The sequence below is a fragment of the Pan paniscus genome, chromosome 10, assembly GCF_029289425.2.
Source record: "Pan paniscus chromosome 10, NHGRI_mPanPan1-v2.0_pri, whole genome shotgun sequence".
In the NCBI taxonomy this organism is placed as follows: Eukaryota; Metazoa; Chordata; class Mammalia; order Primates; family Hominidae; genus Pan; species Pan paniscus.
In genome coordinates, this window is record NC_073259.2 from 102,332,247 (window position 1) to 102,353,280 (window position 21,034).

Consider the following 21,034-nt stretch of genomic DNA (forward strand, 5'->3'; position numbering starts at 1 on the left):
CTACTGGCTGACACCCTTGGCAACCCCCAGCACCGGGGAATTGCTTTCCATGACGATAACCATGGCAGCCAGTGCCTGGCACTGCTCACATGCATTAGTTCAATTAATGTCCACAAAAACCCTGGGAGGCAGGTGCTTTCCTTACTCCCATTTTCCATCTGATGAACACAGAGGAGGGTGCCTTTCTGTTCCAGTGTCATTCTGTCCTGTGCAGACAAAGGGTTAAGCGTGTCTTTACATATGAAGCCAGAGGAGTCTTTCTCCCCTATAATTAAACCCTCCCGGCGTGCTTCCTTAACTGGATGTCATTCTGTGTGCGTTCACTATGAAGGGGACTGTGCTTTGCTCTGGTGCCAACAGGGTCTGGGGCATGTGCACCTGCATGTTCAGGGAGTGGGGCACGCTCGTCCCCTAGGACTGTGGCAGGGTGGTTTCTCTGGGGTCCAGCCTTCTTCCTCTCACTCGCACCCTGCTGTGACCTTTGGCTGGGCCGAGTTATTGCACCCGCACCCTGCTATGGAGTAGTGGCGAGTGTGCAGGACAGGTGTTGGGCAGGAAATTTTCTCTAAAGATTACACTTCGAGTTCTGAGCTGCAAGGTTTTGAGAGGCAGAAATGTTGTTTAACCGCTTTCATTAACAGATGTGTACTAATGCAGAAGTGGTCACTGCTAACAAATTTGTAATTCAAAAGATATTTAAAGCTCATAGGAATGTCCCAAAGGGTCTGTTAAGTAAGGTCAGCAATGCTTCTGGTCAAGTCCATCATCTGTGACACTAAAAGGGACTGGACAATCGCTAAAGGTCTGTTGCAGTGTGAATGTCTTTAGATATTCATTTAACAAACACGTATAATGCTTCTTGTGTACTGGGTGCTGTTCTAGGGCTTTGACCAACGGCAGCTCTTTCCGTCGTCTTTACCGCTCCACGAGGTGAATACTATCAGCCCCATTCTGAGGCCCAGGGAGGCTAAGAAACTTGGCCAGAGTCACAGAGTTCCTTCACTGATGCCTCAAGGCTTGAAAGCAGACAAAATAAGCACTCTAGAGACTGTGGCTCTGCGCAGGGCCTGAGGGATACCTTCCCCCAGATCCAGGCTTTCAGCCCATGCTCCTAACCTCCGAGGCAGCCTGGCTAGAGAGCTGGGCCTGATTGAGGAGAAATCCTGGTAGTTACATTCTCTGATGTCAAATTCATAAAGGGTAACTTCTCTTAAAATCCCAGGGCGAATCTCGTGTCTGTGAGTTTATCAAAATGCTTCCCTACTTCTACTTTAACCCTCTTTTTGGCCAGCAGTCTGTGAAGATGACAGTTACCTTCATCCAAAGGGGGCCTCTCTCAGGCATCTGGGCTCTGACAACTCCAACCCAACTGGATCACTCTTGAGTCTTAAGTGTTCAGGTCTTCGCAGTTTCCCACACATTCTTGGTGGCCCAACTCCCTCAGGAGGAAGTCAGTCTCAGGGCTATCACTAATAGGCCGCAGAAGGAGCTGGCTAGTGGCCTGGAGGTTAATTTCAAGTAAACAAGAGAGAAGCAGAAGCCCTGTGGCATTTTCTCTGGTTTCCAGCATCCTGTAAGCCCTCCCCTGGATGTCCAGAACCTTCTGTGTGATTTGACCAGCCTGTGGAGGACGTTCTGACGGCCCCTTCCAATGCACTGGTGAACCCCTGTGCTGAAGCAAGGGGTTATCCCTCAAGCCCTGAGAAACAAGATTTTGTTTTCATCAGTTTCCAGCCTTGGGGCATCAGTGAGAAGAGCTGAGGGAGAAGACGATACTGACGGAGGGAGAGCAATATTGGCACGTGGCTGCTGGGACAGCATGTGGAATAGAATTCTGTTTTCACATAATATTGTTTCAGCAGAAAAGGTGATTTCAGGAATGAGAGATTTCAATCAGAGTTTCTGTGTAGTGATTTGATTCCCATGTTTTCAGGTTTTTTTCTTTAAATTATCACAATATTCAGAACATATTCATAATTTTTCATAAAATTTATAGCTACAATGCCAGCATTTCTCTTAGGTGGAGCCATATGAAATTGTCAATAGGTGACCATTTTTACCTACAAAAGTGGTAGTTTCATAAGGTTAAACATAAGTTCAACCTTACATTTCTAGAAAATCTCTTTTCATGGAATTCTCTCTAAGCTATGCCATAAACATGGTATCTTATAAAGAAATCTTACCTTCACTTGCAAGTGGTTTGGAGGATGTGTAGCTCCTGTTTATTTTAGAAATGACTTAAAGTTGTTGATATGGGTCTTTTTCTCCCTGAGTGATTACAACTTCTCATTCTAATGATGGGAAAGTCTACAGTCATCTCTGCCACTTCTAACGTGGGGTGGCCCCAATTCCCCTCCATTGATGATTGGAGGGGAATCGCTCGTTGTCACATCGAATCCTAGAACCCTGTGAGACTGGAAGGAATTTAATTTGAAATTGCCGTGCGTACCAGTTCTGCTCTGGGCTGGAGAAACAATCCTGCTGCAGATCCATCTAGTGACATTAATCTTTCTTTGATTTAATTTGGTTTTCATCCCTAAAGTAGGGGCCCAGAGGACGCTCCCTGCCTCACAGGACTAGGGGACGATTAATGAGTCACTCTTAGAAGAGCATTTGGAGCTCCTCAGATGGAACAAACGGCATCATCTTTTTAACACTCTGCATTCCAGGGCACTTTTCAAAAAGGCATTTCTGTCCTTACCTCAGCAGCAGCTGACTTGTGCTAAAAAGAAAACGGAAACCTTTCCCCCACAAACATCTGTAAATAAACTATTTTTCTGTCTTTATAATCGTGTTAAAGTGTCACATGGGGGAAATGTTCCAGCTCTAGAGCAGCTGTGAAAGTTAGAAATGCACTCACACATACGCGCTCACACACACACACACACACAACTCATCCACTAATAAAATGTTTCTACACTTGCTCTTGGGAGATAATTTCAGAGTAAAATTTCCTTGGTACAAGCTGTGTCTATGCTATCTTAATGCCTGAGCACAGCACTAGCAGCGGGCTGTTGCCAGCTCTTGAGGAGACATTTGAACTTTTGGCAGCGCTCCTTATCAGAAGGCCCATCCGCGGTATTTGTGATTATAGAGTAAGGGTGCTCGCTTTTGGCAAAACAAAGCGTCTGACAGTAGTGAAGTATTGGCTCAACACTCAATGGGAGACATTTGGGATTCATTTTTTGACAATTACCCAGAATGAATCATCAGCTTCCTTTTATAAAAAGATATTTATTGGCTTAGAAACAGAGCATATCCAGCTCTTCGTGGGGAGGAATTTTGTAACTATGTTCAAAGCTTCTCATAAACTCGGTGTCTGAGTATTGCTAAGGGGGTGCCTGCACAGAGCATTTACTTTAATTGCATCAAATATGGAGGAGAATTGAAAAATCAGCCAGCAAACAATGAATAGCTCAAGGGGAAAAGGAGAGGATGCTCGGTAATAGGAGCAGAGTCGAAGAGCTCAGTAAGAGTTAAGAATCCCTGCTGGAGTCACTTTGCGGAGGCCTGATGGCCCCAGCAGGCCCCTGCCCAGTGCTGCCCCCACCCCACCACCAAGATATCATGCACACCAGCAGTTGGAGGCCTCTGGCCTAAACTTAGCGGCCGGCTGGACAGCTGTGTTTGAGGACCTCTTGAGGGCTGGCTCTTGCTCTGTGTTCCTCCCTGTGGGTGTAACCTGAAGGAGATTAGGTTTTAATCCTTTGGTGCTTGCTAGGTGGGCTAGTACATTCTGATAACCAATGTGCAGCAGGCCAGAAGAGAAATTCTAGGTTTCCACTCTTTCCAAACTGGGAAGGCAAGGTCCAAATTAATATTAGAATTGAGAATAGCTTTGGAGCTTCAGAATGGAGGGAAAAGTCACTTAGCTGATAAGGTTCAGAAGTGACAGGTCAGTCCTCCAGAAACAGTTCCAGAATGAAGGAGATTTGTGGATCTCTGACCTGCCTCCTTCTTGCCACCCCTTTGTCTTGTAATTTTGTGAATGAGCCCCTCCTCCCACAGAGCCAGGCCTGCCCCCAGCATCTTGGCATCTTTGTCCCCCTTTGCCCGAAGGGCACTTCCTTGCTTGGGGATTTGCGAGTGCCCATCAGGGTGTGGGGGAGGGGCACTGTAGGGCCACTTGACCCTGGTTTCCATGGTACCAAAAGGTCTTAGGTGAGAACGCTTGATTTTAACTCCAAAAGAGGCAATATATACAGAGGCCTTCCTTTGTCAAATGTATACATTTAAAATCTGTGGCAATTCTTATCAGTTCTATTGAAGCATAATTTTTGAGACAGGGTCTTGCTCTGTTGCCCAGGCTGGAGTGCAGTGGCACAATCGTGGCTCACTGCACCCTTGACCTTCCATGCTCAAGCCATCCTCCTGCCTCAGCTGGGACTACAGGCATGTGCCACAATGCTCAGTGCTTTTTTGTTTGTTTGTTTTGAGGAGAGATGGGGATCTGAGTTCCCCAGGCTGGTCTTGAACTCCTAGGATCAAGCAATCCTACTGCCTTGGCTTCCCAAAGAGCTGGGATTACAGTCATGAACCACTGTGTCCAGCCAAAATATAATTCATATTACCATAAAGCTAATTCGTTTAAAGTATACAATACAGTGATTTTAGGTATACTTATAGAATTGAGCAACCATTGCCACAATCTAATTTTAGAACATTTTCATACCTCCCGAAGAAACCTTGAATTCATTAACAGTCACTCCTTATTTCCCCCACCCCTGCTTTAGCCAACTAGTAATCTACGATCTGTCTATATAAATTTGCCCATTTTGGACATTTCGTATATTCTTTTTAGATTCGTGGGTACATGTGCAGATTTGCTACAAGGGTATACTGCATGATGCTGAGGTGTGGGTTTCTATTGATCCCATCACCCAGTGAACGTAGTACCCAATAGGAACTTTTTCAGCCCTTGTCCCAGACCCATCCCCGCTTTTGGAGTCCCTCGTGTCTACTGCTCCCATCTTTATAGACACTTCATATCAATAGGACCATACAATATGTGGTCTTTTGTGACTAGCTTCTTCGTGTGTTTTTGCAGTTCATCCATGCTGTAGCATGTATCGGTAATTCTTTCCTTTTATTGTATGGCAATTTTTGGTAGTATATTCATACTACATGAACTAACACATAGTAATAATGAACTACTTGTAGTTGCAACATGAATACATGTCACAGACCTTATACTGACCCTCAAAATCTAGACAAAGTACATACTGTATGATTCTATTTATATGATACCCAAGAACAGGCAAAATTCATAAATGGTGATGGAAGACAGAAAAGTAATTACCTCTGGATGAAGATGGGGTGGTCATTGTCTCGGAAGGGACAATGGGAGCACTTTTCAGGACCTTGCAATATTTTATATCTTGATAAAGGTGGTGGTTATGCCAGTATATATTTAATGTGAATAGTCATTGAGCTGCACACTTAATATTAGCAAAAGTTAAGCATGTCCCACATTATGCTTACATTTCAAAGCTTTTATTAAAAAGTATATGCAAATTTTGTGATTTTACAAGCTTTTGAAAAAATGTCACAGGTTGAATATCCCTTATCCAAAATGCTTGGAACCACAAGTATTTCAGATTTTGGAATTTGCTTGGATTCTAGAATATTTGCATACACATAATGAAATATTTTAGTGACAGGACCCATGTTTAAACACAGAATTTATTTATGTTTCATATACACCTTATACACAGAGCCTGAAGGTAATTTTATATAATTTGTGCACAAATCAAAGTTTTTATTGGGTTTTGACTGTCATTCATGCTATCATGAGTTCAGGTGCGGAATTTTCCACTTGTGGCACCACGTTAGCACCCACAAAGTTTCAGATTTTGGAGCATTTTGAATTTTCGGATTAGGGATGCTCAACCTGTATATACCGACAGAAAAACAAATAAATTATAAGCGTACTGCTGGATGAATTATCATCAAGTGAGCATATCCTGAAACTACCACCCATGTCAAAAAATAGAAGCCCTCTCCTGGCCTTTCCTAATCACTACCGCTGCTCTCTTCTCCAAATATCTAACATGATAGTTTTGACTGTTTGGGCTTTTTTTTTTTTTCAAGCTCTATGTAAATGGAATCAGTCAGTATACTTTCTTTTCTGTCGAGCTTCTTCTGCTCAACATTATGATTGTAAGATTTACCCATGTGGCGTGTAACAGTAGTTTGCTCATTTTCATTGTTTTATAAACTGTTGTATAAATATGCCCCAAATTATTCATTCTGATGATGGATGTTTGAGTTGTTTCCAGTATGGGACAATTACAAATCGCTCCCTATCAGGATTTATACTTATTTCTGTGGAATAAGGACCTACATGTGAAATGGCTCTGTCATAGGGTAGATACCAACTTTATATACCACAATTTCTGAAAACCCGTTTCAGCATTTCTTAATAGAGTAGTGTCATAGTCAGTTAGGGCTGCTATAACAGAATACCATTGACTGGGTGGCTTAAACATTTGTTCCTTATAGTTCCAGAGACTGGAAGTTCACTGTCTGGGCAAAGTACTAGTAGCTCGGTGAGGACCCTCCTCCTGGTTTGCTGAGAGCCGTCCTCTTGTATCCTTGTGTAGTGGAAAGCAGAGGGGACCAGCAAGCTCTGCTGTCTCTTCCTTTTCCTCCTCTGTTTAGAGACAAGGTCTCACTCTGTCGCCCAGGCTGGAGTAGAGTGGTACAGTCAGGGCTCACTGCAGCCTTGGATGTCTGGGCTCAAGTGATCCTCTCACCTCAGCCTCCCAGGTAGCTGGGACTACAGGTGTGCACCAATGTACCCAGATAATTAAAAAAAATTTTTTTTATACAGAGGGATCTCCCTATGTTGCCCAGGCTGGTCTCAAAACTCCTGGACTCAAGTGATCCTCCTCTTCTTCCTCCCAAAGTGCTGGGATCGCAGGAGTGAGGCACCACGCCCGGCCCTGGTGTCTCTTCTTATAAGGGCACTATTCCCATCATGAGGGCTCCCACCTCATGACTTAGTCACCTCCCAAAGGCCCTACCTCCTAATACCATCACACTGGGATTAGGATTTAAGCATAGGAATCTGGAGGAGACACAAACATTCAGTCCATAGCAAGTAACAATTTTTTAACCTCAAAAAATGAAACTGGCCTAGGTCTTGCCTGACCTCTGCGAATTGGGGGGAATGTCCTAACACAGCTCAGTCTTCCCCTCTTCCAGGGCTGGCCCACCTCCCATCTGTCCCACAGGGTCCTGGCCTCCACCTTCTGCGTACTACCCCACTGCCTCCCATGGCCTCATCAGCCTCCTCCACAGGACCATGAGCCCGTTGAGGACAGAGACACTGTCTTGCTTGTCATTTAGTCCCAGCCTCCAGCACAGTGCCCAGAACATAGTAATTCTTGATAAATATTTGATTTAATAAGTGACAGCATGTAAGATCCATCCAGCCATCTAATTCCTGGGTGAAGTTGAGAAATCCATTAAATTTTGAAAACTCATATATCTTTTATCTTTGGTTTCAGATATCAAATGGATCCACTATAAAAGTCTTTAAGAAGATAGCAAATTTTACTTCAGGTAACCAATATAATATTGTTAACCTTTTGTTCTCACCCAGCTTCATAAAGTATTGCTTTTTGCCTCTCTCAGCTGTATTGTCACAAAGGTGAGATTGAGTTTTTGCTATGTAATTCTCTGAAAGTTGAGAAAAGTCATTTTGATCTCTTTCCAGTCCTAAGAATGTGATCCCTGCAAGAAGGAAAGGAAACTATAGATGGTGGTTGGCCTGGACTGCCCAGCACTGAGGAAGTGACTGCCTCTTTATAGCCCTAAACTCAGGGCAGAATCTCATAGCTTTTTTTCAACCCTTTAGAAGGATGGGGGCTAACAGAGGAGATCCCCCTGGCAAACTGAGAGGGAAGAGTACAGACAATCATCACAGAGCCCCGCAGCAAGCGCTGAACAAACAAGATAATCCACTTAGAAGGTCCAAGTCTCCTGTGATAGCACTTGCAAAATTCCCAGAAATTGGAGAGAGACAAACTGAAGGGGGAACTTTTATGGGAAAGTCAATAGGCTGGTCTCTAAAGTGATCTTCTGCTTCCCTGATAGCCCTGGGGCAGGAAATTCCTGTTCCAGGTTTGTCTCCAGAGAAATTATACCCCAGTCAAGACAATCAGCTCTCAGCCCTTGGAAAGGTTCTGAGCTCCTCCCAAACAGGCTCCTTTCACACACACAGCCAGAGGTAGGGCTTCCTGACTTCTGGATTCACTATTAGAAGGAGCAGGGAGCATCTGGCCAGTGCAAACAGGGAATGTGGGGTTCTTGATTATACAGACAGGATAATTGGGTAGGACTCCTTTGGGGAAACCCACCTTCCATCACTACATGGGGCTGTGGTGAAGCCATCTTGCAGAGTTGCTATCATTCCAGCTTAAGGGGGATGGTGTCTTTGTGTTGAAAAGTGGAAGAGCGTGGTTTTTAGGTTTCAAAGATTGGGCCTTTTGAAGAGCCTATTATTTGGGGATTGAATAGTAGAATCTTAGGTTTGGATCTCTTCGTGGGCCCTCCAGTCCGTCAACACTGCTGCTAGTTTCCATTCACTGCAACTGAGAGCCACCATCTTACACCCTGCTAATACTCTAAACCTCCTGTACCTCTGTCCTATCATCAGCCCCTCTGTCAAAATCCCAACGCTGGATGAACCCAACGATTATCCTTTCCTGACCCTACAGCTAGGGAGCCACAGAAGAAAGGCACATAATGGCACACAGGGGGTCACTATAAGTTCATGGTACCCAACTTGACCAGGGCCCTCCACACAGCCTGCTCTCATTGGGTTCCTCTGGACAATTCAACTCTGTGTTGTCCATAATGTCTGCCTTCTCTCCTCAAAGCTTTGACCCACACAGCTCTCCTCTCAGCAGATGACTTCACCCTGCACTCTTTACAGAGAAAACTAATCAGAAGTCCCTCAACAGCCAGTACCAAACCTACCAACCTACCTGCACCTGCCTTCTTCCTTGATGCTTGTAGGCTGACCTTCTTCCATTCAAGGCCAGTCTCTCACCTGTGCTTTGGGTCCACCATCCTTTCCAACCTTCTTGGTATCCTTACACCACCAGTAATCTCTTTTCTCACCTGTACTTTCTTTTCCTCTCCATCTACTCCCCATTTTCCATTAGCATTTCAAGATGTGCTAGTCTCTCTCATCTTTATTTTTAAGACAGTGTCTCGCTGTCGCCCAGGCTGGAGTGCAGTGGTACAATCATGGCTCACTGAAGCCTCAACCTGCTGGGCTCAAATGATCCTCCCACCTCAGCCTCCCAAGTAGCTGGGATTACAGGAGTGTGCTACCATGCTCAGATACTTTTTAAAATTTTTTGTAGAAATGAGGTCTCGCTACATTGTCCAGGCTGGTCTTGAAATCTGGACTCAGGCAGTCCTCCTGCCTTGGCTTCCCAAAGTGCTGGGATTACAGATGTGAGCCACTGAGCCTCTCTCAACTTTAAAACAAACAAACCAAATGCCTTACTTCCTCTCTTCCCTCCATTTACCACTCCCTTACCCTTTACAGCCACATTTCCTCACTCTGCGCTACTCTTGACTTGCTCTATGAGCACCACCTCATTGTCCTTTGAGATCCTAGAAAGGGTCAGCCCTTCCTACCTTTGGACCTTCCTGCAATTTGCCTAGCTGACTCTATCTCTTCATTAGATTCAGCTCAAACATCCCTTCCTCAAAAACTCCTGGACTAGATTTGGTCTCTTGTTAATTCTTTAGCATATAATTCTCCTTCGTAACCTTTATCACAGTTATAATAATTGTGTACTTAGAAGTTTGATGTCTCTCATTGGCCAGAATGCAAATTCCATCAGGGTGAGAACTAGGTCTTATTCACTGCTATATGCCCAGTAGTCCCTGGCACATAGGAGGTGTTCTAGGTACATTTGTTAAATGAATGAGGCTTGAGCCTCTCCTACCAGCAAGAGATCAGAGATCACTAGGGAATCTACTTCCTCCTCCAATCCCTCACCCGTCCCATCTTCACGCTGTTCTTAAGATCTTAAGATGCAGCAGGGGGAAAAATGTAGCTATGGAGAGCTCAAGTCAAAAAGCTCAAGTAACTTCAGTATACAGCACAAATGGGGCCTTTTAAGAGAAGGCCGATTAGCCCATGGTTGCTTTTTTTAATGGACTGCTTTCTCTCCCTCTTTCTCTGGCGTTCAGATGTGGAATACTCGGATGACCACTGCCATTTGGTGAGTTCAGGCTTTCTTGTGCTCACCACTGAATTGCATGCCTTCTGTAGCAAGAGTGGTCTCCTTGGGTAACGCTTCTGCTGTCTTCCCTTCAGATTTTACCAGATTCGGAAGCATTCCAAGATGTGCAAGGAAAGAGACATCGAGGGAAGCACAAGTTCAAAGTAAAAGAAATGTATCTGACAAAGCTGCTGTCGACCAAGGTACACTTACTGTTCTGGGAGCACTTTATGGCTACCTAGGGGTGTATGATATGTTTGACTTAATTTCCACTGAAGTGTGAAAATGTTACAAATCCCTTGTGCCTTCTAGCAAAGCAAAATGAAAGTTTAAATTGTAAACACTTCCTACCCAGTTCCTCTTCTTTTTATACACTACAAAGATAACAGCACTTTACAGATTTGTACTGTAGTATCTTCAGTCAGGGATTTAGTATTGTTCCCAGTCTCTTTCTCCACCATTTCACTATTATTGTTATTTTTTAGGTTGACAGCATAATTATTCCTTTTTGTTTACTTGTTATTATAGATGAGCAATAAAACTCCCTTTTTGAATTGCAAATAAAATGAAGGGGATGGGAAGGGTCAATGACTATAAACCTAGTAAATCTTAATTTTTGTTTTTCATTTTAAAATTAAGAATTCTGCTCACACATAAAAGTGTCAGATGTGAAAGCCGGTGGAATACCAAACCGAGAGCAAATTTTACTTTATCTGGCTTTTAGTGGAATTAACAGAAGTCTGTGGTGATCTTTTTTTTCCTCCCCCTCTGGAATGATGAGCACTATAAATGCTATGATCTACACTGGGCCCCAGGAACTTGATGGGCATGCTTCTTCAGATTATAACAAAGAATCTGCTTAGAGCTTAGGAGATTTGTTTAGTGGGCAGAGGACAGCCCAAGCCTCTTGATTTTCTCAGCTGTCCCATAGAGCCCAGCCTATTTGGCTTTTGTGAAATACTCAAATGCTTTGGAAAGTACACAATAAAACTTTATGATAGAAATATATGCAACAGGAAAAATTCTGGGAACAGAGCAGCATCACTTGAGCTTTTCCAGGCTGAACATAACTAATAAAAGCCAAATATCCGTGGCTTCCTGGTTTATGTAAACAGCCCTACAACTGACATTTCAACTGCTAGAGATTTCTGATATCCTCCCAGTTGACTAAACAATGTTATCAGCAAGAAGCTTATGAACCAAATCTAAACCTGGGCATGGATTTTCAAGACTTTTGACCTATACTGTGAGCACTGGCCACATTTGACAATTTTACATTTTTCTCTTCAGTTTGTTTTTCCCTGTTTTGAACATTATTTTCTCTGAATGTGGATTTGCTTTTGCTATTATGTTTTCAAAACCACTACCACAGTTTTTAATCTCCCAAATCTGATGTTGTCTATCTTTCAGGTGGCAATTCATTCTGTGCTTGAAAAACTTTTTAGAAGCATTTGGAGTTTACCCAACAGCAGAGCTCCATTTGCTATAAAATACTTTTTTGACTTTTTGGACGCCCAGGCTGAAAACAAAAAAATCACAGATCCTGACGTCGTACATATTTGGAAAACAAACAGGTGGGAATGTAGGTGATTAGTGACTGTTTTCAAGAATCTGGGACAGAATATTAACTAAAAGAAAGACATAGATAGTTATAGAAGGATTCATTTATCTCTATATCAGAATCTTTGGGCTTGGTAAGCTATCATGTCAAAGTAGTTTCTTATTCTGTTACTATTTTTAAACAATAAAGGAAACCATTCCTATGCCAAGAATCCTGTTCTTGAAGATAAACTGTTATCTTTGGTGCATGATACTTTGTCTAGAATGTTAAAAGAAATTTAAGTTGACCAGTAAAGAATGAGAAATTAACATTTGTGGTTTTATATCATTTTTGCATTAGAGAAAATTTTATGATAAACCATTTTTTGTTCCTAATCAGTTACTTTGCAGTCTCCAAGCTGTCTATACTCTGATTCTGTACAGAAATTTTTTATCAAGTGCAGTACTCAGATACTATGAGAATTAGCCAAAAGTTTGTGTTTTGTTTTATATTTTAATATTTTACCTTAAGGACAGGCAAGGCATCCAAATTTTGCCTCCTCAGTAAAGAAATGTAGCTCATGAGCTCTCTTTGAAATGCTGTGTGCATGGGCTGGATAAGACTCAGAGTTATGATGAAGTAGAACTTCTCAGTGCAAGCTCAAGGCTTTCCAGGCACTGAGGGCAGCCAGGTCACTTTAAATGAGTATCAAAAGCTGAAGTTCCAGAGCTCTAGGTCTAATCTCCCATTTAATCCAGGCCTATCCCAATTCTCTACGCTGGCTTGCTCCCTTCTCTTCCTGTGTTCTAGCCTCTTTTTTTTGAGACAGGGTCTCACTCTTGTTGCCCACGCTGCAGTGCAGTGGTGGGATCTCGGTTCACTGCAACCTCTGCCTACTGGGCTCAAGCAATTCTCCCACCTCAGCTTCCCAAGTAGCTGGAATTACACGAGCATGCCACCGCACTCAGCTAACTTTTAAAACTTTTTGTGAGATGAGGTCTCACTACACTGCCCAGGCTGGTCTCAAACTCCTGGACTCAAGCCATCCTCCTGCTTCAGCCTACCAAAGTAGTGAGATTACAGGTGTGAGCCACTGCCCCTGGCCTGTTCTAGCCTCTTATCTCCAGTCCCTGCCACTCCCACATCAAGACTGGGAGCTGAGGGCCACCATTCCACTTTGAAGATTATGGCATCTGAGCAGGGGCAGCAGCCAGGACAGTAGAGCTGTTGGGAGACCTAGCAGCATATGGGGGAGGTAATGAGCTAGGCCAGAGTTGAAAAGGAGATAATGGAAGGACTTTGAACCAGTCCCAAGTTCATGTTCGGGTATTTGAGTACCTACTATGGGCCAAGCAGTTAGTTGCTGGAGATATAGTAACAAAACAGATGAAAGTCCAGGTCCCATTCTAATAGTTGGGGACAGACACTAAATGCAATATGCAAACAGTAGTACATTAGCAGATGATGAGTGCAGTGGAGAAAGTAGGAAAGGAGGCTAGTATGTGTCAGGACTAGGTGATCTGAGAAGGCCTCACAGAGATGGTGACACTTGAACCAAGTCTTGAAAGAGGAGAGGGCATAAACCATGAGACTACCTGAGGCAAGAAAGTTTCAGGCAGACAGACGCCAAGAGCACAAGTTGTGAGGCACGTGCTTGCTTGGCCCACATGAAGAACAGCAAGGAGAACAGGAGAGTTGGAATAAGCGCGGTGAGGAGCAGTGGGATAGGAGGGCCAGGTCATGCAGGGTGTTACCCAGAGGGAGATGGAGAGCCTCAGAGGGTTGGAGCAGAGGAGAGACATGGTCTGATTCTGTGTTGAGAGGACTGCTGAGACATGACTGTGTTATGTGAGAACAAACTGTCAGGAGATGGGAAATAATCCAGGTGAGAGAGATTATAATCAAGAGCTATCTGGAGAAAATTCTTGCCCATGGCCACTTTCAAACTTACCCTCCTCTATCCTTCTTTTACAGTAGCTCTGCCAGTTAACCCTTTCTTCTTCTCTCCAAGTGACGCTTCTGTCTGTTGCTTGGTATGTTTGGCTAAGCAGAGTTGTATACTTCAATAACAAGGACAAAAACACCCGTTTACAAACTGTGATAAACAGACCATTGGCTTCATGAATGGCCCTATTTGAAAAGAGATTATTCTCTCTTTGAACAGCCTTCCTCTTCGCTTCTGGGTAAACATCCTGAAGAACCCTCAGTTTGTCTTTGACATTAAGAAGACACCACATATAGACGGCTGTTTGTCAGTGATTGCCCAGGCATTCATGGATGCATTTTCTCTCACAGAGCAGCAACTAGGGAAGGTAAGGCCCAGCTTGAGTATTTCTTGTATGTAGTCTTATGAGTTTGACATACTTGTCTTTCTGATAAGCATTCAAATAATAAACAATTGGTCTAAACTACACCAGCTAAAAAGAGATAGCAAGGGCCACTGTCAATTTGCTGTTATTTAAAATCTGTCTCATTATTTTTAATCTAATTTTTTAAAGTGAAAAACAAAATAATTAGCCCCACCCAACTGCAGAATTCTGCCTGTGAAAAACTTTATCACAAAGTATACGTTTTGTTTCCTAGAAAAATATTCTATGGACACTGATAAACTATTAACCCAAAATATGCAACTATTGAAATTTGCCTAAATCAATTCTATTTGAATATACATAAAATGCCTATTTGAATATAACACATTGCTTATGGGACACAAAATCTTGCCCAAGATTTCTAACAATACCAGTTTGTCAGTTTCTAATCAAAGCATAAGTACTGTTTTCCTATGGTTTTCTTTGCTGATCAATAGTCCCAAGAACTCAAAGAAAGACAAAAATCAGAGCAAACTTCGAAAGAGATGTTTTGGTCTTATTTGGGCGCTCCAAAATATACTAAACTGAGCAATATCTGTGCCTAATGGATCTTTGAACACTGAGGAGGAGTTCTTGGGCAGGACTTTAAGAGTACCTGGAATGAATGGAGACTGATGTTCCACAGGTGCCTCAGACTCCCAGTCATAATCTAAACTCTTTATCAGCAGTATTTCTGCAAAACAAACCTGTTTTTACTTTTGTCTTCCCTAGCATTGCCTAGTCTCTCAAGGTAGAATCCTCAACGTTATCTTTGACTCCTCTTCCTTCCAACCTCTATCCCCAAATTATTGGTTACCACTCACTTCTGTCTCAAATGTCTGTCCCTCCCTCCTCCTTCCTTAGCCTTATCACTTAGCCTTATCCCTTCATCCCGTCCCTACTGGGATAACTGCTTCCTAATTGGTGTCCTTGCCCCTGCTGTCCACCTTTCCTTCTAAACTTTTCCTTTTCACTGTCTCTCAGGTAATCTTTCTAAAACATAAATCTGATGATGTCAGTCTGCTTCTTAAAAATTGCAACTATTTCCCATTACCTACCAGCTAAAGTCTTCACAGTGCCACATAGTGCTTCCTGATGGGCTTCAGCCCTCTTTGCTGGCCTCGTTATTTTCTTGCACACCCCACATACCCACTGTGCTACAGCTTTTACTTTTCCCAAGTTCACACCATGAACTTGTTCTCACACCCCTTTGCTCATCTTTCCTGTCTCACAATCCCTCTGTCTAGTAAAATCCTACCCATTCATTCATCATAAACATTTTATTCATTCGACAAATATGATTTCCTAATGAGGACCAGAAACTGTAGGAGACTCAGATCAGTCTACATATGCCTACTTTGTGAACTTTCCCCAATGTATTTCCTACAGCACTTTCTTCATTTGAGTAATAAAGTTCATCTTAGCATGCAGCACACTGAAAGGCACTTAAATGTTTATTCACACTAAAAACAGTTGTTTATGAATTATGTTCTTGACACACTTCACTTAATTCTCACAAGTACCAAATAAGGTAGTTATTATTACCCTCATTTTATAGATGAGAAAATTGATGTTCTGGGAGGTTACAAGTCTTGCCTGAAACCACACAAAGTAGCAGAATTATGATTTCTGATTTGTCTAACTCTTTCTGTCAACTCCTGCTGCTAATTCTTTGTATCATAGTAAGCACTTCATAAATCTGTCTTTGCAACTAGATTGTAAGCTTCTCAAGGGCAGCCACTAGTCTTTATCATTGTACTCTCAATGCCTGCTCCAGTGCTTAATAATGTTTATTGAATGAATGAATGATAGCATGATTTCTGGGTTCCACTTAAATTTGACAAATGAGAAAATCTCAATAATATCTCAGTCTCTAGGCATCCTTCAGAATGATTCATCAAGCCATTGATTCAGCCTCATGGGCTGGGACATTAGCCCTATCATTAACTTACCTATCTTCCCTGAGTAGAATTTTTTAAAGTTTTGTGAAAAATAATGATTTTTAAAAATAAAATCATATTTAATTTTTAAATATCACTGTTATAATTACGTAGAATCATTCAAATTGCCAGAGAACCTCTGCAAAATCACACATCAGAGCCACCAATACTAATGACCATGTGCTTCCCTGAAGAAACTGGATGATGTTTATAATCTAATGAAATAAAAGGGACAAGCTGGAAAATCTGCCACTGCCAATTACTTACCAGTTTCATGGTTATATAAAGGGCTCAATCAGACCTACAATCAAGTCTTTTATAAATGCCAAATTCACTGGTGGGTGAGGATGAGAGCAAATGTTTTAATTCAGGCTTTTTACAACCATTAGTAATGAACTATGATTGAAATAAGTTCCATTGTTACCGTAACTCAAAATCATGCAAAAATAATAATTTTAGTTCTTTTATGAGAGGAAGGCAGAATATATTAGCATTTAATCTGCCTGAAAATAACAGTGACTCACCAGAACTATCTAGATAGCAGTCAGTCATTCAGTCAACAACATTTAAGGCCTACTGCATGAAGCCTTGTTAGCAAGAGGTAAAACTGGTTGGTGGTGGGGGTTCAGCTACATTGGAATATTATAAATTCCTCCATCTTTTTTTTTTTTTTTTTTTTTTTACTCTTTTGGTCTTTTGGTGATGGTTGCTTTTTTTTTTTTTCCAGGAAGCACCAACTAATAAGCTTCTCTATGCCAAGGATATCCCAACCTACAAAGAAGAAGTAAAATCTTATTACAAAGCAATCAGGGATTTGCCTCCATTGTCATCCTCAGAAATGGAAGAATTTTTAACTCAGGAATCTAAGGTATCATTAGAAAGCAGAAATAAGCTTATATTTGGTTACTTTACGTCATTTCAGAATCTCTCAACAAGTCTTTCTTTTAGAAACATGAAAATGAATTTAATGAAGAAGTGGCCTTGACAGAAATTTACAAATACATCGTAAAATATTTTGATGAGGTAAGATTTTAAATAACATTGTTTTTAACCTTTGAATCAGGCACAAGGATGTGGTTATAGCATTCTGTCAGTTTCAGAACAGCTCTGGCATCCCAAAAGGCCAGAAAGGGATGCCAGGAAGCCTGTCTGAGATGGGGGATCCTGGCACTGAGCCAGACCCTGTACATGGCTGCCCCTCTTACAGTTTTATCATGCTGCCCACATTTGGACCAGCCTGAATTTACATTTGAGTTCATGGGGCCTACAGCCACCCTGACTCAAGTTAACTTTGATGAGTAAGTAGTGGCCCTATTAAATGGGGTCAGCTTATGCTTGATTGTAATTTGCTAAAAATGAAAGCTAGGCTTGTTAAATTGCCTAGATTCTGTATTCAATCGTTATATGAAATTATGACATATTTCTAACTTAAGCGACTATTTCAATAAACCATTCTCCTTTATGATTAATTCTCCTTAATCTGGGTTTTTTTCTTTGGAAATTCAAACAGACACATTCATCAGATGCTTTGTTTCCAAACAAATGTTAACTCCCCCTTCCCTGATTCCCCCCCAATCATGCTGGGACAGGCTATCCATGTCAATGGTGAGAATAGCTCACCAATTCCATTTGCTACTTGAAGATGAAGTGAAGCTCTAAGGTAGGGTAGAGGCAATGAGTTCTTAAACATGATAAGCATCCCTCGTTCCAGGGGTCAGGGGAGAGAAGGGAAGCACGAGGAGGGACTACACTGCCCAGATGGGAGGGAAGGGAAGGATCTGTCTCTGACCAGGATGTCCCTGCCTGCTGCATTTAAGGAGAAATACTTGCCTGCATGTTGGCTGCCCAGGAATGCTTGCTGTGCTTGGAATGGCTGTGACATAATGCATAAAGCAGGGCCTTGGAAGCCTGGCCCCATATATTTGTAAGCAAATAGTTGGTATTTCTTGCGAGCTTCTATTTTAAGCCAAGGTATTGTTGATCCTGTGATAAGGACTTAGCAAAACAACTTGCAAAGTGAGTATGTAAATGATGGAAGAAAATGTTGGCATCTGTTTCATACAGATTTTACCACTCATAGCATCAGGTATGCAAAAAAACAGAATTGTAACGCTAAAACCACAATATCTAAAATAACTGTTCTAATTGTCAACAGATTCTAAATAAACTAGAAAGAGAACGAGGGCTGGAAGAAGCTCAGAAACAACTCTTGCATGTAAAAGTCTTATTTGATGAAAAGAAGAAATGCAAGTGGATGTAAGCACTCTGGGGCCTGGCTTAATCTGGCAAAGTTCTTCAGACGACTTGGGAGCAAAATGGCTGCTTGAGCTACTCTGTGTCGTTAATTTCTTGTTTGCACATAGGTTCCACTTTGGGCACTGTCTTTTTAAGAGACCAAGGCACATGCACAGCTTTTAGAAAGCATACCAACCCTTGTGCCTGTGTGTATACCGTGGGAACCCTTCTGTAAATAGAGTTGAAGTGGTTGTTGCAAACAGCCTCCTTGTTTACAGAGAATACAGGGCCAGTAAGCGAATGTCAGTATTGTAACTACAGTCTCCACTTAAGCACAATGATATAAGTGGTTTTGTTTGAAAACTACAGCTATGTAGCACTTGTGCTACACTGCACCTCTGCATTGTAAAGGGATACTGCCAGTGCTCAAAACAAAATGTGAAATGAGTCATTTGGAAACAAGGTGGGGGTGTTAGGGCAACCTCGAGGATTTGCAGCATTGAAACTTTCCCCAGTAGTTCTTGGAAAAGCTGACCGCAGAATTTGGTAGTGTACACTTAGCATTTGTGAGTGTGTGTGTGTGTTTAAACCAAAAACTAACAGTGTTGCAACATTGTTGAAAGGGCTCGTGTTTTTCAGTGGTCATCAACTGCACTCCATCAAACTCACCTCCATTTCACCAAGGAGCTCTAAAGTAAGGAGAGTGGGCTTTATTTAAATGAACAGCATTTTAACCAGATACTTTGTCCTAATGTATGTTCCTTTTCTTCATCTATTTTTTCATACTAAATGTATTTGATAGTGGACATGTTGGATATTATACAAAAAAATCATTAATTCATTTCTGTTCCAAAACCTTTGAGCAGAACGATCTGTGGAAGAGTAACTCCATTTCTATATGAGTGTCTCCTTGCTTTAGATTTCTGGTGAACCCTGTGGTTATGAATACTTGTGTGTGATTTAAAAAAAAAAAGATAGATACATTTTACATTTCATCGAATTGCTGTTCACACTGGAGTATTATATATAAATATATATATTTGAGGCCCAAGGCCTGAAAAATATTAGTATACAACTTGGTATCTTAGTCTTACTATGTACTTTTTGAAAGTATTCCTCGCAGGAGAAAGAATTTAAAATACCCATTTTATTCATGCCTTTCTTTTTAAAGAATTCTCTATCCAGTTATACTGTAGTCTTTTTAGTGCTGATTTTTTATTCCTGAATTTTTGCTGCTCATGACCAGTTTTAATACCACTGTGTTTTCCTTCTATTAAACCAGAAGAAGTAAACAGCATAATTGGCAACTCTTGAGCTTTTCTTGTGGCAGGCACCTTTTACCCTTGGTGCTCCAAATCCCCCATCTAGGAAAGAAAATTTTTTCAAGTCAAATAACATTGATCACATATTCCTTGAAATCATTTACCAACACTGTATGGAGCATTAGGATTTAAATATGAATTTGTCTTAAAGGCAATTCCTTTTTGCTTCTGTATTATCTGGAAAAGCATGAGAGAGGTGACACCTCAACAAACTGATCAGAGAAAATAAGCAGTTAGTTACTACCCTGATAGGCACCTTCCCAATCCTGTTGCTTTTGACCATTGTCTGTCCAACGGACACACCTCAAACAAACTACCAAATAGATGACAGATCAGAATAAAGGTGAGAGGTCTGGTCGCCATTGAAGGCTGCTACAGTCTTCAAAGAGGTGAAGGAGTTCATAAGAGAACAACAGTAGGAAAGTTGAGAGCCAAGGGTAGGAGAGTTGCCCAAAAGACTTCCCCTACTACTATAGGGTACTGAAAACTCAAAGGATCAGCTACAGCTTTATCTAAGTATTTACTAAATGCTACATGAGGGTGTCCCTGTCCAGCTTTCTGGCACATGAGTCCTGTGTGGAGAGTTACCTCCTCTTCCAGGGACTGTGCTGTTGGGAACTTTGGGCAAGTCACTTACCTCTTTGTGCCTCAATTTCTGTATAATATTTCTAAGCTACCTCACTGAGGTGGTATGAAGATTCACTAATGTATGTAGCGTGTTTGTCAATCCTCCAGTGAAAAGCACTATCTAGATCACATTTTGGATCACATTAGCCAACTGCAGTAAATGGCCAAATTAGATGTGTGCTGAAGACAATCAGTCACTGGGTCTATATTAAACAGCAACCAGAGCAACAAATGGCAAACAATTTCTATTTTCAAGTTTCTTTGCATATTTTTTTGGTGCAAAACCATTTATAAACTTTTTTTTCTAACACTAGTGTCTACAGCAGCATTTAAAAAAATTCTGTTACCTTTTCTGTATTAGGATTTAAAGTCTATTTCTTATTGTATACCTGATTGAAGCTGTTCTTGGAGATGAATGTTTTAAATGTCTATATCCAAAAAATAAACATTTTGATGTAACTGTGGACTGTCTTTTTTTTTTTCAATTTTCTAGTTATATTTTTTTTATTCTAAGTGGCTACGTGGAAATTATTTTTCAGCGATAAGGTGTCACTGTATATGCTGTGAATAAGCAGCTATATTATGTAGTAAGTAAACCTAGTTTGCTAAATGGTGCTAAGGACTGCTCAATTACAGTCCTGGCCTTCTTCACTATCAACTGGGACTTTTGACTATGAACACCTTGGGATAATGAACATTCCACTTAATTTGGGAGACTTGAGCTTTAGCCTCGTTAACATGAAATTATTCCAGCAGAATTCCTCTAAAAGAT

At 41.6% G+C, this 21,034-nt stretch overlaps 2 protein-coding genes and 1 long non-coding RNA gene across 6 annotated transcripts in view; 1 reads left to right on the forward strand and 2 right to left on the reverse strand.

Annotated features, from left to right (window-relative positions):
* PLXNC1 (plexin C1) overlaps nt 1–20,726 on the forward strand; it is a 158,538-nt gene extending 137,812 nt beyond the window's left edge. Inside the window, exons 24-32 of one of the 2 annotated variants that reach the window (XM_057299503.2) lie at nt 7,512–7,566; nt 10,219–10,250; nt 10,346–10,453; nt 11,661–11,824; nt 13,955–14,102; nt 16,806–16,946; nt 17,027–17,101; nt 17,668–17,738; nt 18,234–18,365. In XM_057299503.2, the coding sequence (XP_057155486.1) occupies nt 7,512–7,566; nt 10,219–10,250; nt 10,346–10,453; nt 11,661–11,824; nt 13,955–14,102; nt 16,806–16,946; nt 17,027–17,101; nt 17,668–17,718 (774 nt within the window). In that variant the 3' untranslated portion in view covers nt 17,719–17,738; nt 18,234–18,365. Of the gene's footprint in view, nt 1–7,511; nt 7,567–10,218; nt 10,251–10,345; nt 10,454–11,660; nt 11,825–13,954; nt 14,103–16,805; nt 16,947–17,026; nt 17,102–17,667; nt 17,739–18,233 lie in introns of both variants that reach the window. The other variant, XM_034934236.3, reaches the window with a different exon arrangement.
* Nucleotides 5,101–16,810, reverse strand: LOC134728493 (uncharacterized). Its single transcript, XR_010108941.1, has 2 exons — nt 16,603–16,810; nt 5,101–5,890 (listed from the first exon to the last, which is right to left on the reverse strand). It is a non-coding gene; the product is annotated as an uncharacterized LOC134728493 (long non-coding RNA).
* Nucleotides 19,512–21,034, reverse strand: part of CEP83 (centrosomal protein 83) — a 154,037-nt gene continuing 152,514 nt past the window's right edge. For all 3 annotated transcript variants that reach the window (XM_055095991.2, XM_008969968.5, XM_034934240.3), the window contains one exon: nt 19,512–19,677. The gene's annotated coding sequence lies outside the window, so the exon portion shown is untranslated. The remainder of the gene's footprint in view (nt 19,678–21,034) is intronic.